At 33.7% G+C, this 17,100-nt stretch overlaps 1 protein-coding gene across 2 annotated transcripts; it reads left to right on the forward strand.

The window, feature by feature from the left end:
• The first annotated feature begins 1,412 nt into the window (after positions 1–1,412).
• On the forward strand, positions 1,413–16,751 carry LOC112556922 (glycerol-3-phosphate dehydrogenase [NAD(+)], cytoplasmic-like). 2 transcript variants are annotated; one of them, XM_025226373.1, is made up of 9 exons: positions 1,413–1,562; positions 4,044–4,221; positions 4,685–4,825; positions 5,372–5,510; positions 5,661–5,773; positions 6,005–6,125; positions 6,532–6,641; positions 6,775–6,881; positions 14,675–16,751. In XM_025226373.1, exons 1-9 carry the CDS (start codon positions 1,507–1,509, stop codon positions 14,769–14,771), a joined length of 1,062 nt encoding a protein of 353 aa, XP_025082158.1. In that variant the 5' UTR covers positions 1,413–1,506; the 3' UTR covers positions 14,772–16,751. The 2 variants fall into 2 exon arrangements, with proteins under 2 accessions (XP_025082158.1, XP_025082157.1); XM_025226372.1 differs by lacking the exon at positions 14,675–16,751 and adding an exon at positions 12,054–13,524.
• The last annotated feature ends 349 nt before the right edge of the window (positions 16,752–17,100 follow it).

The following is a 17,100-nucleotide window of genomic DNA, read 5'->3' on the forward strand; positions in this document are numbered from 1 at the left end:
TGTGCATCTATAACGCAATTTAATATCTTCCTGGATTTAATTTTGTGTCTGTACCACTTTTCTACCTCATTTTATTTCTGCTGCTACGTCAGCATCATATCTTCCCATCTAACCCTAACATTTTACATATGTGCATCAACTGTATGATGATCTAACAAATTAAAGTTGCCATTGTGGAACCATATTTCTGTCTTCAAAAGTTAATCCACTCCACTAAAGATTGACAGTTGAGCTTCCATAAAAAACATCGTGCCAACTCTCAACTACTTTTTAAGGCAAAACTTTATTCACTTACCGAAGATTTCATGCAATGGCAAGGATATACAGACCGCACTGTCCGCACATGTACTGATGGCGTTAACATGACTGGCCACACTACGTGGACATGCAGTAATCTTGTTTTTAAGATCAATGTTCATTATTAATATGTCTGCGTTTTTTTTAAAGCACTTTGAGCCTGGTGTAAAGTCTTACTGGTGGTGTAAAGCGATATATAAAATAATTTTATTATTTTTAGACAGTGACGGGAAAATCACTTAATATGTGATATAATTATATATATATACACACATATAGGTGTTGATTCAATCTAATTGTACGTTTAAGAGTCACTTTATAACTTGTTTACTATGTTTAACTCGATATGACCTGTTACATTGCTATATTTTTTTACGATGGAATTGTTTGGAGACCTTTGTGTGAGAAGCTCAGGAATCCAATTGCATGGGTAGAAATTTTGTATTTATTTATTTTGTGTGTGTGTGTACTGTGTGAAGAATCCCATCTCAGGCATTGGACCGGGGGTATTCTTGGCCCCCTTAGTATCTTTTCTGAGGGTGCGGCTAACAAAGAATAACACACAATATTTCTGACCCCGACGTTTCATCATCATACAAGTTTACTACGCAGTTGGAATCGTAAGCCTGTCTACTAAACACGAACTACTGCCAAGGTATATGCCAAGGGCATAGCTCCGAGCAAGCAGCATTGACGTCTCGTGTCCACGGGTGGATTACGGCGAGGAAGGTGAATAACGCTATTTAATATCTTAACAAAATGTCAGTGCGATCATAAATAGAACACCTTAGTATCATATAAGGCAATTTATGATGGGTAGTTTGAAAGTAATACCTTTAAAAAAGCACTTCGTTAAAGGTGAAACAAGAAGCTTGAGAAATGAAGACCAAATGAATATACCGTGATGATGCTTTGCAGGCTCTGTGACTTATCAACTGATTGTGTCCTGTAGTAGAAGTAGTGCTGTTTAACTTTTGAAGGTGTTCTGGTTTGTAATAAACCAATATTGTAATGAAGGTATTAAGACACTGCAATCTTTTATGGCAATGCACGGAAAATTTTGGGGATACATTCCTCAATTTGCGATCTCCTATGACTATTTCTACTATTCCTCGACACTCAAAGGGCGACTACCGGGTGCACAAAAGATTGCCCTCCCTTTGCACCGGAACCTTCAGTCTGCTGGGAGTTAGAAGGACGCCGAAGTCAATGTTAAAAGGAAATATGGCTAAAAAGTCCGTCTGCATTGTTGGATCAGGAAACTGGTATGATTTAAAAATATGGCTGACATAAAAATTAGAATTACTCACGTGGAGATGTACAGAAAGGCCTTAAATTTGAGAGCTGCATATGCAGTCTCAGTCTGTACCGACGTCGGCCTTCATCCCGAGTGAACTCAAAATGGCCTTGTCCAAGGCTGCGCTGTACTTTTGCTGAATAAGATGTTCATGTCTATAATTGCACGAGAAATAAGTCTCCTCTGATGAAAACCTATAACTCAAAAGATTAACATGACTGTACTGAAGATTTAGATAACAATCTACTGACAAAACTCTTTACTACCGAGGTTTCATGGTCGTCACTATATTTTTGTTATTAGATTAAAGTCAGTTAATCACCATGAATCCATTTTGAATCTTAGGATATAATTATTTAGCCATTAAAAGAAACTGTTTTTATTTCATCCAAAGGGACTATAAAGTACTTGTTTAGTTCAACCATTCAACAGATCATCATTTCTCACTGTTTTTATTGCCTTGTTCTGAATTAGAGTAATGTTTTTATTTCTATTAATTAATCCAAGGGCTAGATATAAAAAAGCATAACTTTTGCTTATTCTGTTACCCTCATAAATAAATATTTGTTGATTGCTTATTGTTCTGATGCTAATAAATGTTAATTTCAGAAGTATGTATACAAGCAGTAACAAAGGGTATGAGGGATTTCTATGGTGGCATCCTTTGGTTTAGCCAGTTCTCTTTAAGTTTTATTAACCTAAAAATGTAACGCTAAAATGTTAGATATTGTAGACTGCATTACTGCATTATATGGAAAGAACAAAATATTCTTTTCCTTAGTGACATTTAAAAATGAACAATTATGATTAACACATTTAAAAAAATTATATATTATTAGCATTATTAAATTTCAGTCTCATTTCACAATCTTTAAAATACTTAATAATCTTGTTAAACAAATACTTGGCTAAAAATTAGCATTTACAAATATATTCAAATATTTTAATAATGACACTAGTTTAAAAATTTTATTTATTCATCTAGGAAACATTATTTGATAGTAGACATTTTTAAATGAAATTTCCAAAACCTAAAATGTATTGCACTTTTACAGCAGCACCATTCACTACAATCAAACAGGAAAATACCACCAGATGACTGGTTTTCAAGTGAACTTTATGTTTATGCAGGCAAATATATTGGCATAAATATAATAATAAATAAATTGGCATGGAAATAAAATGCCACATCTCCTGTTTCATATTTTTAGCAACTGATGTTAAGAGAATATTTTCATCTCGAATGCATACACTGTTTACTGCTTAAATGCATAACTGTCCCAGTTTAGCTGACTGTCTTTGAAATTCCAGTTTTCTTCTACCTTTTTTGAAAATATATAGCATGGCCAGCATTCATCTTACAGAGTTAAAATGCTTCATTTCTCTTGCATGACAGATATCTCTACTTATGCTAAATACAAAGGTGATTTCTTATGCTTGACTTTAACTCTATTTCTCTAATTAGCTATCTCACCAGTAGACCTGTAGATTGTTATACTCCTTTGAAGGTAAAACCTTTTATCAGCTTTACAATTTCATTGAATGATATGGGGCCACATGATTATGTATAAGAGTTTTATGTCAATGTTTTCCTTTTAACCTGATTTCTAAAAGAGATAATCAGTGCACTAATATAAGCCATCTTAATGTCGGTATAATTTTCTGTACGTAAAATAAATGAAATGAGGAGAGTACTGTAGACCTGATCGATGATGCATTTTTTTTTCACTGTTGACCACAGTAAACTGAATCTCAGACCTCTTATGATTACATAGGTCTTTCTTTACTAGTCCCTAGTGTCAAGCACTACATCATCTTCTAACACTATTTGAAAGGTTAGCTAGTAAGGTGTAGGACAGTCATAGGCTGATGGCCTTTACTGTCATTGCTTAAATATCAAACGGGGCAGGAGAGTGGTATTACAGGTCTTTGTTCTTAAAATAGGTCAGTGGGTCTTTACTGATTTTTTAAAAATCTGTTAGAACTAGAGCCAATTTTGATATGCTATTTTTAAATGTGGTTGTTAGCAATGAGATTCAAGTTTCATTTTCCACTTTTTATTTTACATAGACTCATACACCCATACCATACCTATATTTATAATAGGTTTGGATTATGTTCATAGAGAGAAAGGGATGGTGCATTTCTCAAATATGTTTCCAGCGTTAAAGGGTAATATTGCTTCTCTTTTTACGATAAACATTTAAGCAGACGAACATAACTCAGTTTAATATTATTAAAAGTAAAATATATGACATCACTTTTGACTTGTTACTTTTTAGGATTAATCATTTTAAACTAGGTAACAGTGAACTCGCCTTCATGAAAGATATACTACAGAGACATGCATGACCCCACGCACCCACTCTCATCCTTTGAAGCAGTTATTTCACCATAATGTAATCATTCCAGGTGAAATCTGAAGTAACAGTTTCTATTTTTTTTTCAGGGGTTCGGCCATTGCAAAGATTCTAGGTAAAAATGTGCAAGGTAGTGATATATTTGAGGAAAAAATTCTTATGTACATGTATGAAGAAAATGTTAATGGACGGAAGCTAACAGAAATTGTTAACACAGAACACGAAAATGTGAAGTATCTGCCAGGTGTCAAGATTCCAGAAAATGTGGTAAGTCTTAATAGGTTGATGATATATAGCCATAAGATTTTATATTCATTGCAGGAAAATAGGATGTTCACAGTCTGGTTTTTCATTGCTAACAAAAATGGAATAGACTAATAAGAATTTTTTTTCTAAAATGGGATTTGATTTGCTTTTGATTTTAGCGCCGGAGAGGAGGTAATATTTCATTCAACTTGGGGCTTTTTAGTGAAGCAAATCATAGAAGTTAGGAAATTTGGGCAAACTGTTCATAGTATGATACTACACTACAGTAGAAAGAAAAAGCTTTGCAGCTGATTTTAGAAGAGTATGTTTAAAGTGACACTACTTACCAGCAGGTTTAATGTGTGCTTGGATTTTATGTTCATTTCCTTAATAATTCTTTTATAAAAGAAATGCCTTTACTATAGTAGGGTTAATAGCTTTATGAATTCTGTACTGGCAAGTTATTTGACTAACTCTTTAACAGGTAGCTGTCCCAGAGGTATGTGAGGCCTGCACAGGCGCAGACATCCTTGTCTTTGTCCTTCCTCATCAGTTTGTGCGAACAACATGCCAAAAGATGGTTGGCTCAATCAAGAAAAATGCTATTGCTATCTCACTCATCAAGGTTCAGTTATTGTCATGCATTTTGTTTCTCTTGAACCCGTTGAATATACATGCATACCTGTGCAGTCTTTGAAAGTTGTAGTTTTTTCAGTTTATTCACATTTAGAGCATTTTCAGGTAGCAAACCTTACAGTGTAGTGAAATTTTGGTTCCTTTTTTATTATTATTATTTTTTTAAAGAGTGTTTGACACTTTGTAGTGAAATATTTATTTCCTGACTAATGTCAATTATGCAATCACATACAGTGGTATAGATCCTAAGTTTAGTCAAGTTTCAGGGTCCACTGCCTTTGAGAGTGCTGGTTGTCTTTGAAGCATGTAATCATCAATGAGTTTTCACTTTTTTAAATGCATTTGTAGAAGCTACACTGTCAGTAGTGAGGTCCCAGTTTGATTTGAAGAAGAATCTGTGATTACATTTAAAATTTTTTCATGTTATCTTCCACCTTAACCTGATATGTCTGGACAGTTCTGATGGATGGGCATCCATTAAACATAATTTGGTATGATCAATGGTGATCAAGCTTGTGTTGCTCTTATCCTACAGGGGTTCGCTATAACAGACTCTGGCATCCAGCTTATATCATCAATCATCTCAGAGATTTTAGGGATTGAGTGTGCTGTAATGATGGGAGCTAACTTGGCTGTGGAAGTTGCCAGTGAACAGTTCTGCGAATCCACCATTGGTGAGAAGTTGTTTAGTATAGTAGATTAATTGCAATACAGTGTGATCATAATGTGAGCTATGCCAAGTTTGTTAAAATCTAGAATAGAAATTAAGTGTGCTGTTTCTTTGATACTTGTTTAAATTCATGTTAAAGTGCCATTGGTTACAGGCAGCAAGAATGAAGTGACTGGGCGATTATTAAAACAACTATTTCAGACGCCATATTTCCGATGTACTGTGGTGGAGGATGCCAACACTGTGGAATCATGTGGAGCATTAAAAGTAGGTTCAGCATGTTACCTAATCATATCGGCAGATTGATAGAAAAACACATTTCTTCATGAGTTAGGCCTACATTTGTAGATCCAATACCTTTTCTCTTGTCTTTAGTATATATATATAAAAAAAAAAAGTAGTGAAGGTGATGGTATACCATTGTGGCAAGTACATGGAAAGTAGTTGTGAGTTTCTTATGCAACATTTGTGTGTGTGTAACTCTGTGTGAATGTGCAGAATGTAGTTGGTATTGGTGCAGGGATCGTGGATGGTTTGGGTTACGGAGACAACACCAAAGCAGCTGTTATCCGTCTTGGTCTCATGGAGATGATCAAGTTCTGTGAAATCTTTACAACAGGTGAGGAGGCCTCTTTTATCTCATCCTGGCATCCTTCCTTGCATATGCATAAGTATGCCTTCATAACTTGATAACTTGATAGTACTTGAACGTATGTGCAACTTTTAATGAACACTCATTGCAAAGACAGTTGTATATAGGTAGATATGACACAAAAAAACCAAAGTTTTAAATATCATCACCTTTTCTAGTGGTCACAGTCTTCAGGAAGCCACTGTGGTAATATTGGAATACAGCATCTTCATCATTCTGTATGTTTGTGTGTGTGTATTGTTAATCTGTTACTTTCATATGGAGATTTAGCATTGTGTAACTCTGAGTGTGGTATTTATTTTTACTATTTTTTCTCAGAAAAGTTAGTTCCATGCTGTTAAACTTGTAATTTCATTGACCACTGCTGTCATAGGCTCTAAGACGGAGACATTTTTTGAAAGTTGTGGAGTGGCAGATCTTGTAGCCACATGCCACGGGGGTAGGAACCGAATGCTGGGAGAAGCTGTAGTAAAGTCAGACAAGGTAAATATTTTTCAGCTTTACCCCCACACTTTAAACTATAATCATGCGCGTGTGTGTGTGTTAACTAGCAGAAAAACTTAGATCACTGAATAAGATGCTTTCAAATTTAAGAGGGGATTTGTCTTTTGTGCAGACAATTCGTGAGTTGGAGAAGGAGATCCTCCGAGGTCAAAGTTTCCAAGGCCCTCTCGTTGCAAAGGAAATATATGAGATTCTAGAGAAGAAAAATATGCTTCAAAGGTCAGAATCTTTTTCTGTTTCTGTTTTTAATCTTTAGTGCATCATTTAATTAAACAATCTTTATATGTACTTCTCAGAAAAGCTTTAACTAGAAATAGCACAAAGCTCATTTAAGCTGAACAAAATTCATTAAATTTCTTTTCTGTCTGGTCTTTCAAAACACACACTTGATTATCATCTTTAATTATGTATGCTGTTTATGGCTACATGCATACCATGCTATTAACATGTGTGCATATGCAAATGTACACCCATGCATGCACTCAGATATGTACAGTGCACACCCTGAAATATACTTAAATTGGTGCATCATTAAATTTAATCTACCCTTTCTCTATCTTGACTCTATACATCAGCGCTGAATAATACATGGAAATAAAGTTAATACATTTGTCTGGCTTATGTTGATAAATTTGCAGAAATTATTTTTACTGCATTTTTAGTTGAGCACTTTTTTAAAAGTTTGATTGTTGTTCTGTTTGGTGAAAATATTTCGTCAGACTCTTGGTAGTTTTGAAAATATATTGTAATGGATATGTACCTTAACAAGTTGTCTCCTAATCATCTCCCTTTGCATCTGCATTAGCTTTTTATGTAGGCTAGCAGTTGGATCAGTTGTTATTCTTTCATCATGATTTTCGAAACCAATAAAAAGAGAGTGAGCGAATTTGAGGAATGTTTAATTAAAATATGTAGACGTGCCTTTTAATTGTTCCCAATATTTATAGAGTTCACTTAAAAAATTCTTAGCAAGATATGATTCTTATATGCATGACTGCCCTAGAAATAAAAACCCATCTTGTGTAATATACTTAGAGCAACCCAGAAAAAAATGGATAATTGTGAAACATCAGAAAATAAATCATCATGCCCAGGAAGTACTTGAGAAATAGATCATAGATAAAAAATGTTTGTGTTGATGTGGATTCTTTGCCTAATAGTTTTGAAATCTAAGACTATAAATCAAGGGGAAATGATTTTAACATATTTGGTTGAAATATTTTTTTAATTGTCAGTTTTAGCAAAGACAGCATTTTTTTTTTCAAGGTTAAATCATTTAATTGTGAGAACAGAGCAGAAAGGGTGCTACTGAAAGCCTGAGCATATGCAGTCAACCCATGACAACAATTTTCCACATTAGTAGGAACTTAACAAATGCATCAAGAGAATCATAAGGAGCGAATAACACATAATACAAGTTGGATATTACAAGTGGAGAACATAATGGAATTAGAAACTAGATGAAAGTTAATGATACCTGAATATAAAAGACATATGGAACTATGTGTAGTATTACACATATGACCACTCAAAGCATCTAGCCTGTTGAAGGAGCTTAAAGACAGTGTTGCAATTGTGACTAAGTATCAGTCCAGGATGCGGAAGAACAGTCAGTATTTAAATGAATTTTAGAAGGCAGATTAATTTTATAAATCGTAACTTGATGCATATTATTTTAAAGTGAACATTTTAATAAAAGGTTTCAGCTGACTGACTCGATGGGCTACACGAGCACAAAAGATTATTTGTTAAATATATATGCAATCTAAGCTTTAGTTACTCATTCAGGTGCATAGGCTTGAATGTAAAATTCTGTCTTAATGATTATCAATATAATATTCTACTATATCTTTCAAACACTGAAATTGATGTCATTGATTGAATGTTTTGGATAACTTATTTCAGTCAGTATTGGGGTATATGTCTTTCACTTAATCTTTGTCTGTGATGAGGATTATTTGCCAAGACAAGAGGTGGTGAAATTTGTGAAAAATAATCTGGGCAATGTTCATTTATCATTTTTGAAATAGAATATACCTCTTTGTCTTTTTCTTCTTTTTTTTTTTTAAAGAGTACAAAGCCCAATTTACTGTACAATTTGGGATGAATAGTTCCCATTATACATTCATATAATTCCTATAGCTTTAAGGTGAAGTTTTTTGAAGATTAAAGATTACAGTACAGTCAGTACAGCCATCTCAGATGACTTCGGGATAATAAAAACTTGGTCAAATGAAAGGGTCTATACATGGCATCGAGTGCTTCTCTACTCAACTAATATTTTTAGTTCTTGAGACAACCAATTAACATACAGACTTTTCTAGCAATATAACAGATGTTCTGATGCTATCTGCAATTAGTTTAAAGTAAAACACCAAGGTGTTTGGGGGAAGTGGACAGTTCTAACCAAAGTCTTTCAAAATGTAGGTGACATGTAGTTTGGAGCCTCATTTAAAGTTTTGTTAGCTGCACTTAGTTTGACATCTTATGATGTATCCTTATCTAATATGAACAATTTCAATTAATGTTTGTTGCATTTTCTAATTTGCTACTAGCTAACTGCTAACAAGAGAGCTTTTGACGGCCTGCTTCGTTTGAGAGTTTTACTATTTAAAAACACCATTCATACATCCAGTTATTGTTATTATTATGGACAACAATGAGATTAGACATAAGGTTCTTTCCATGAAAGTTTCATATCAAGGGGCACTTTAAGTTGAGGTCAGAATGAATAACATTCTGATAGAATCCATGTCACTGAATGTTTTCCAAAATGTGTTTTATAAGCACCATCTTGTAACTACAATAACTTTTCTTGATGGAAAACATCCTCTGTAAAATATTAAAGCATTACCTCTGTGTGTGTGATTGCATACATGCCTGCAAACACTCACATAAGCACACATACACTAAAACAAACTCTAGATCTCAGATTAATTAATAGGATTCTATGTGATGAATAATAACTGTTGCATGCTGTTGTCCAGCATTTTGGACTTTGCATGTTATTTATTTTGTGTTAAAAGAATAAAGCAGAAAATGGTTTGAATGAAAAAGTTATTGACTATTGATAGCTTATGGTGTTATGTATTATTGATTTTAACAAATGCAAGTAAAAGCTTGCAAAGTAGTTTTTTGCAGCCTTGTACCTACTGACTGGTTTATCAGTATTATTACATAATTACTCAGGGATTTTTTTTCTTTCTCACTTTCCATCACTTTGCTTTATGTTTTCCCCACATTGGTTTTTTTTTCCTCTAATTTATTGGATGACATTAAAAAATCTATAGATGCACAGTCATGTTGAAAAATCTGAAACAGAGGTACTTATTAAGCTATAGCATTTATCTTTTATTAAGTGCTAGAGATAAAGTTATATTTCCAATTATATATTTAAGCCTATCTTTTAAACTAGACATAGAAGATCATCTATAATTTAGAAGTATGTATCATTAAAAGTAATTTACTGAAAAAGAAATGTATATTCATGCCTTTAAAAAAAAATACAGATTGTAAGAATAGAGGAAATCCTTAAATTTTAAAGGGTGTTAATTTTTATTACAACTTCCTATAAGTATTGAGGCTTTTGGCATGTTTTCAGTCCATAATCTTTACCTCTTTTTATTGTTTTTATCCTCTATAAATTATGTGTTCATATAATTTGTACCACTTGTGAATACTCAGATGTATGGGCAGCTGTGCAGATTATTTAAAACACAACATTTTTTGTGTTTTTTTCCCCCTTCACAAATTTTTCAAACATGCAAGTTGTATAAAACTGACCTTTCATTTTATGTATGGAGTTCACTACCTTTGTTTAAACAGGTAAATATTGGAAATTTAAGCTATTTACTTATATTTTTGTACATTAGTGTACATTTATTGGATGCCAAGATCATTTCCAGTATCCTAGCAAAGTTTCACATGATCTTCATGCTTTGTGTAATTCTGAAATCAGCATGCAGTGAGGAAGTAGTAATCAACTTTCCCTTTGAGATATAATGTTGAGTGCAATGATTAAGGATTAGTAGATATTTTTTGCTTATTCTTATGGACATAAGAGAGATACACTTTTGTCAGACCCACACGAACCATTTATCTTTGTGTGGGAAGGCAGTAAGATTTGCTCAGACATCTTGGAAGAGCTTTAATGGTTTCAAAAAGATACGAATATACAAAAGATTTCTGCTGACAATGCTGACATGATCATCTGAAGTTTTAAGAGTTGTCAAGAGATGCTGATGTTTCTTCTAAAGGATGAAAGAGTAAGCGAGGAAATTCATTTTTGTAAACTTCATAATGAGTCGTGCACAGATAAGCATTTTTTCCACTAAAATCATTGACTCTGCAGATGCTGCCAAGGAAATTTTCAAGAAAAAAGTTTGCTTTTAAAATTTTTAATTGCACAGTTCCTTAAGTGTACTTTCTTTATAGAGGGAAGAAGAGAAATGTCACATCAGAAATAGAAATCATGCTTAGCTGAGCTTGAAGTAGCTGAAGATGTCTTTGCCCCCAAGTGTTCTTATTTAGACAGAACACTCTGGACTGTCTTGTTTAAACTAGGCCTAAATGTATTGTACTAGAAAAAACCAGAACAATCATGGTATGAAAGAGCTAAGTTTTCTTTCTTTAGAAAGCATTATCTGTGGATAAAAGATGTTTTAGAAGTGCATCTGTTTGTTCCCCAAACAGCTAAATAATAGATTAAGAGTATCATATGCTATTTGGAGCTTCTGAATATCATATAGGAATATGTGCATATTTGCATGCATGCATTTTTCAGCACGCATTTATATGAAGCATGCATAATCTGTCAAATTAGCATTCCCAATGTTGAGGCTGCATGTTTTTGCTGAAATAAAAAATAAGGCAGCTGTTGTTTATTTCAAATCTGCCACCAGTCTTTCTCTAAGTTATCTGTGAGCATCTACTGATGGCAGATGCCTGTTACATGTATATTTGGTAATTTGGTAATTTAGGGCATAGACTAATTCGTGTACTCCTGAAATGTTATAAATATTCTTTATTTACCTCACTCTTTGTTCAGTTTCATTTACCCCTCCTCTTTCCCCAAACAGGGATATTGCCTTTGAAATTTTGAGCTTATTAAGCTTTTCAAGATAATGCATTCAGCTTAATCATATAGCTTTCTTACTTACATATTTTAACATTAATTTTAAAATTTTAATATCAGCTGCAGAGAAAAATGTACCAGTATCTTATTGCTTGAAAGGCTTCTAACTTGTGATGTGTCTCCTATCTATAGATTTCCTCTTAATTCATCCATTATATTTTTTTTGGGTAGATCCCCTGTCTCTTATTGTTCATGCATTGTCTTCTTGCTGTAGGCTTCTCATTTCTTTTAACTCATACATTGTCTCCTTTCTGTAGATTCCCTCTGTTTGTGACGGTGCATAAGATCTGCAAGCGGGAGTTGGAGCCCAGCAACTTCATTGACTGCCTACGAGAACATCCTGAACATATGTGACTTTTTGGCAAATGATGCTGCTGCCATAACAAAGCCTCTTAGAATTCTCCTCCTGTGCATGTAGCCATTCTCCCCCACTTGACCAAGTTTGACTGGGTCAAACTATTTACCTCGAGAGGCATTCACCACCCAGCCTATTTGGTTCCCATATGTTGGTCATGCATGTGTCGTTTTCACTCCTCAGGCATTAGTGTATTCAAACAACATAAATTTTAGTTTTCTTTGTTCACAGCTAAAGACAGGTTCCAGAAAATTGTGACATTAAGGATTCTTGGAACATATTCAGTTATATTTTTCTGTTTGTGGTTATTTAGTAACCTGTGCAGAGCATATCTTTGTAGACTGGGGTAGAAACGTAAGTTTCACAAAATGTTTTTAGTGCTTTTGCATTGTGTATCTTATTTTTGTTTTGACATACTTAATGTATAATTATTTCTGTGCATTTATAAATAAAATCCTCATTCAAGGATGGAGAATTATTAAAATATCTATTACTACATTTTTGTATGAAATAGTCTACACTTTCATAATAATCAAGTTTATGATTTAATTATTTAAATTAGTTGTCTTGAATTAATCTTAATATGCTGCATTGTAGATGACTCAAAATGAGATAAATCATGACAGTAGATAATTAACAATATTTAGCACTGAACAAAGCACTAAACTGTACTAAATTGCTCATTCGATGAAATAATAATTATGGGAACTTAAAACGCACAGCATCATGATCACAATAGATCGCAATCTCTGTGCAGTTTAAAAATCATTATGGATCAGTTTAAATATAGAGGGTAAATAGATAAACATGAATATTTTTAGATTCTGGTTTGCTCACCCTTTCTCTATGCCCATAAATCTGTGATGACAGGAAAATCATTGATGTCATGTCTTTGTATATTTGTATAGAACACCAACATTTTCATTGCTGTAGTGTACTGTGAGCTTGAAATGATTTTTTAAAAACTCTTTACAAGATAGGTTTGACAAGAAACATAGAGTTGTGTGGCACACTTCTTAAATAATTCTCTACACATTTAGGGGAAAAATAGTTACCTAAATTTTTTTTCTGCAGCTGCTTATGTGCTGGTGAGAAGAGTGTGGCAGAATGAATGAGATCATGCATAATACTGGTTCTGAAAAAATTGTCTATGCACAATTCTTGATTTTCTTTGAGAAACTGTAAGATCTGAGTTTTAAAATATTCATTATTGTGTACGCACTTTCTTTTTTGAGATTTTCTTACTTTTTTTCCAATTTCTGTCTCAGCATTATTTTGGTGATACATTAGCTTCTGTCTCTGGAGGTACCTCAGAGCTCCTTTAACTTTTCAATCAGCCATGTTTTCAGAATAACGTTCAAAATGCTTTTTAATCTTTCCAATAGGGATATATTTGTTATTATGTACCTAAGCAAAAGTCTCTCGTGATTACTGTACAAAGCTACTTATACATTACTTGCTAAATTTTTTTTCAGTTTTATTGTAAATAGAAAATGCACAAACTTTGCACTGTTGGACAAGTTTAGTGTAATCACTGTATTTGTAAGTTATTACAGCACATTACATTTTCTAAATTTTTGCCTCTTAATGGCTTTAACAGGTTTGTTATACTCACAGTCTGTAAAGGCAGTTACTACTTACAAATTTTTTCAATCTGGAATATGATTACTGGGACAGTTGTATTTTAAACATTGCAGTACTTCAAATCATTGTATGTTTAGAAACTAATGTTTACAAATGTTACTTTTATGTGATAAGATATAAACTTGTTCTTAACAGACGTAAATGCTTTTATTATGTTTGTTACAAGTGAAACAGTTGTTATTATCTGCTGTCTCCTGACCCTGCCTTTTTTATTAGCATAAAATTATCAGTAGACAGCTGACTAATTTTTATAGAATCTTTTAGAAGTGGATTTTATTTATACAGTGTGAACCATCGTAAGTCTTTCTCCTCCCTTTGCCTACTAAGATCAAAGCCTATATGCTTTTATGTTGAACCATAGTCCTAATTGTTAATGACATTATTTTTTGAGTGCTAGAGTTTGACTGTATGATTAAATAAACTGTTTCAGAAAGCTTTTGTGTTTAGACTTTTCAGTGTTCGTTCTAGAATGTAAAATACTGCAGTGCTCACTTGATACTGCTCAAATAATGGAAAGGCTACGTTTATTTTTCTACATCTTTATTAATGGTGTTGTACCAACAGCAAGCAAGTCCTTCAAAATGGATGCACCGCGAGGAATCATATATTTTCTGTCTGTGCAAGTGCACAGACTCACACATGCTGTGTAATTGCATGCGAGAATTGTTCATTCACATACAAACCCATGCCCATCCCACAATACACCACAGATGATTTTTCTTGCTCATGAGCATTTCTTTCTATAATTCTCTCTCATTTCTCCCCTTGGCCTGTGCTTTGATGAAATAATGTGTAGTTGATGTGTGTATGCATACATGTTTTAAGTGCATTTTTCACCATGTTTCTGATGACATCTGTTGATATTGTCCATGTCTGTAGGTTTCCTCTGTTTGTGGGAGTACATCAGATCTGCAGCCGACAGATGAGTCCTAAAAACTTCATTGAAGCCCTGCGAGAGATGCCCACAATTCAGTAATGGTTCTGCACTCTGCACTAGTGTTGTTACTAGTGTGGTGTTTTATTCCTTTTGCTTTAGATGTATACTATGCAGGTCTCCAATCTGAACAAACTTTTTGCAGTTTAAAATGCTGCCTTCCATTATTAATTTGGTCATTGACTCATGAAAAAAACACCAGACCAATACTCATAAAGCAACATTTGCAAGCCTTTGTCACGCCATGAGTTGGTTATTTTCATTTGCCCCATAAATAAAAGGATAGGCTCATGAGAACTGTAAATATTTGGTTTTTTTAGTATTTTCACTATAACATTGTTAAATTTTCAGATTTTTCTTGTGAAAAGTGAGTACAGTTAGTTTTCTTTGCACTATTCTTTGTAAAAAAAAAATGGTGCAGTTATTCCTGTGATATTTGGAGTGAGATTTCAACTTCCTCAGAGCCTGATTTCTCACTGAGAGGGATGTCTATTTTCCTTCCTTACCGCCTTGCGTTCCCATACTATAAGGGTTCTTGTACCTATTCAATAGTGGCACCATACAGATACCAAACCACATGCTTCAGCCACCAGCACTCTAACCAATCAGTTCTCCACTTAAATTCTTGAAATAAGAATTCTGTTATGCAGTATAAAATGCTCTAGCCATCATGGGCACAAGCATTGAAGCTGTAGGCATTGAAGATATAAATATCTATACAATTTATTATATGAACCCAACAAGTGTAAAATGGATCAGTTTATTTTGTTTAGAATTCTTTGATGCTTCTGTGTTTTGTAAGCATACTTTCTGTCTTTAACTGTTTACATGAACTTTTGTTTTTCAATATATCACCTTGTTTTTTAGAATCTTGTTTTGAGTGGTCTCACTTTATGAAATATTTATGCTGGTATGATACTCTGAATCTCAGTTTGCATGGTATTAGATATACAGACTTGCATTTTTAATGACTTTGGTCATGTGACTGAACAAATAAAACATTGACAATTAACCTGCTCTTCCTTCTATAGTGATGTTATGACCAATCATATCCTGACTTTGAGTATAGGGAAGGAGAAAATGAAGAGTTACTTCACCTGACAAACCATGTGTCTAGCAGTAACACACATGTTCTTTGACTGTAAGTCTGTAACGAGACAATCATGCAGGAAAGATGAATCTGGGGTTTGTGGAACTTGCAATGAAAGACTTATATTGGATGAGTAACAACTGGAGGAGACAGTTTTCCATCTTTTTGTCTTGTTCTGTCTTCTTTCTTTTGACATGCTTTGGGCTATTCCTGCCTCCATCCATCTCAGTGGCAGGTCCTTTTGACTGGGAGACATTGCCAACAAATAAAAAAAAATATTGCCAGTGTTGCATGTAGGGTCAAGAGACTTATTCCACAAGAAGTCTTGTATAAGGTTGATCCTGTGGGCAGAGCAAGAAGCAGAGTAATAGCTTTAAGTGTGTACAGGCATGCCAATTATTGCTGGGCTTGCACAATGGTGTGATGTGTCAGTTGAATTTTAGCTATAAGCGCACATTCATATTCAACACCTTTTCTATAATTTTTATTTTTTGATTTTATATAGAATGCAACTCCACACATTGAGTAAACTGCCTCATTAAACTAAATTTTCTACATTTATTTAAATCTTATCTTTCAGTAAGTTGAAATATTGCAGGTCAATCATGCTTGAGGTTTTGTACCTTTATATAATGATGTGTGGATATTAGCACTTGTACACTTTGAAGTACTATCAAATAAGGCTTGTTATAGGACTTATTAAAACTTGTGATATTTGTATCCCCTTTTCAAATTGTTAACATTTGCCAGTTTGTCTATTTTTTTATTATTAAAGTAATCTCGTTTTTCAACACACATGTCACTGTTTAACTTATCATGAGCTGAGTCTAATTATCACAATTCCCTCAAGTCCTTTACTCCTTAGACATTAGAACTGTTGAAAGAAAAGACTATTTGCAAATCTTCAAAATATAATTTTTCCATAGATGAAACTGATGTTCTTGGTGTTTGTTTGTCAAGTTACTGGATGTATGCTACCGATTTATTTTGTATCAACTGGGTTATTTTGTGCAGGTGTGTACGCATCTTTAATTTGAATAAGTCAACCTGGCGCATCCTCCTCTATAGTAATGATGTTAACAGCAGATTAAAAGGAAATAGAAATAATAGTTTTAAGTTCCGTCAAACTGAATAACTGAATACTGATTGTTAGTATGGACTCACTTCATCAGATTTACATGCAATTGAAGAGGAACAGACTTAACTACCCTGTCTGGTCAGGACAAGATATTGGTGGACTGTCGCATCTTGCAGACCCAGTCAAGGGCAATGGCAAATAAA

The sequence above is a fragment of the Pomacea canaliculata genome, linkage group LG2, assembly GCF_003073045.1.
Source record: "Pomacea canaliculata isolate SZHN2017 linkage group LG2, ASM307304v1, whole genome shotgun sequence".
Taxonomy (NCBI): domain Eukaryota; kingdom Metazoa; phylum Mollusca; class Gastropoda; order Architaenioglossa; family Ampullariidae; genus Pomacea; species Pomacea canaliculata.

What these genes read in the sequence shown, in the direction of transcription:
- LOC112556922 (XM_025226373.1), top strand. Translation starts at nt 1,507, where the DNA reads ATGTTAAAAGGAAATATGGCTAAAAAGTCCGTCTGCATTGTTGGATCA. An exon ending in TCAAGATTCCAGAAAATGTG is followed by an intron (nt 4,222 to 4,684) that starts GTAAGTCTTAAT and finishes ACTCTTTAACAG; the next exon opens with GTAGCTGTCCCAGAGGTATG. An exon ending in GTTCTGCGAATCCACCATTG is followed by an intron (nt 5,511 to 5,660) that starts GTGAGAAGTTGT and finishes CATTGGTTACAG; the next exon opens with GCAGCAAGAATGAAGTGACT.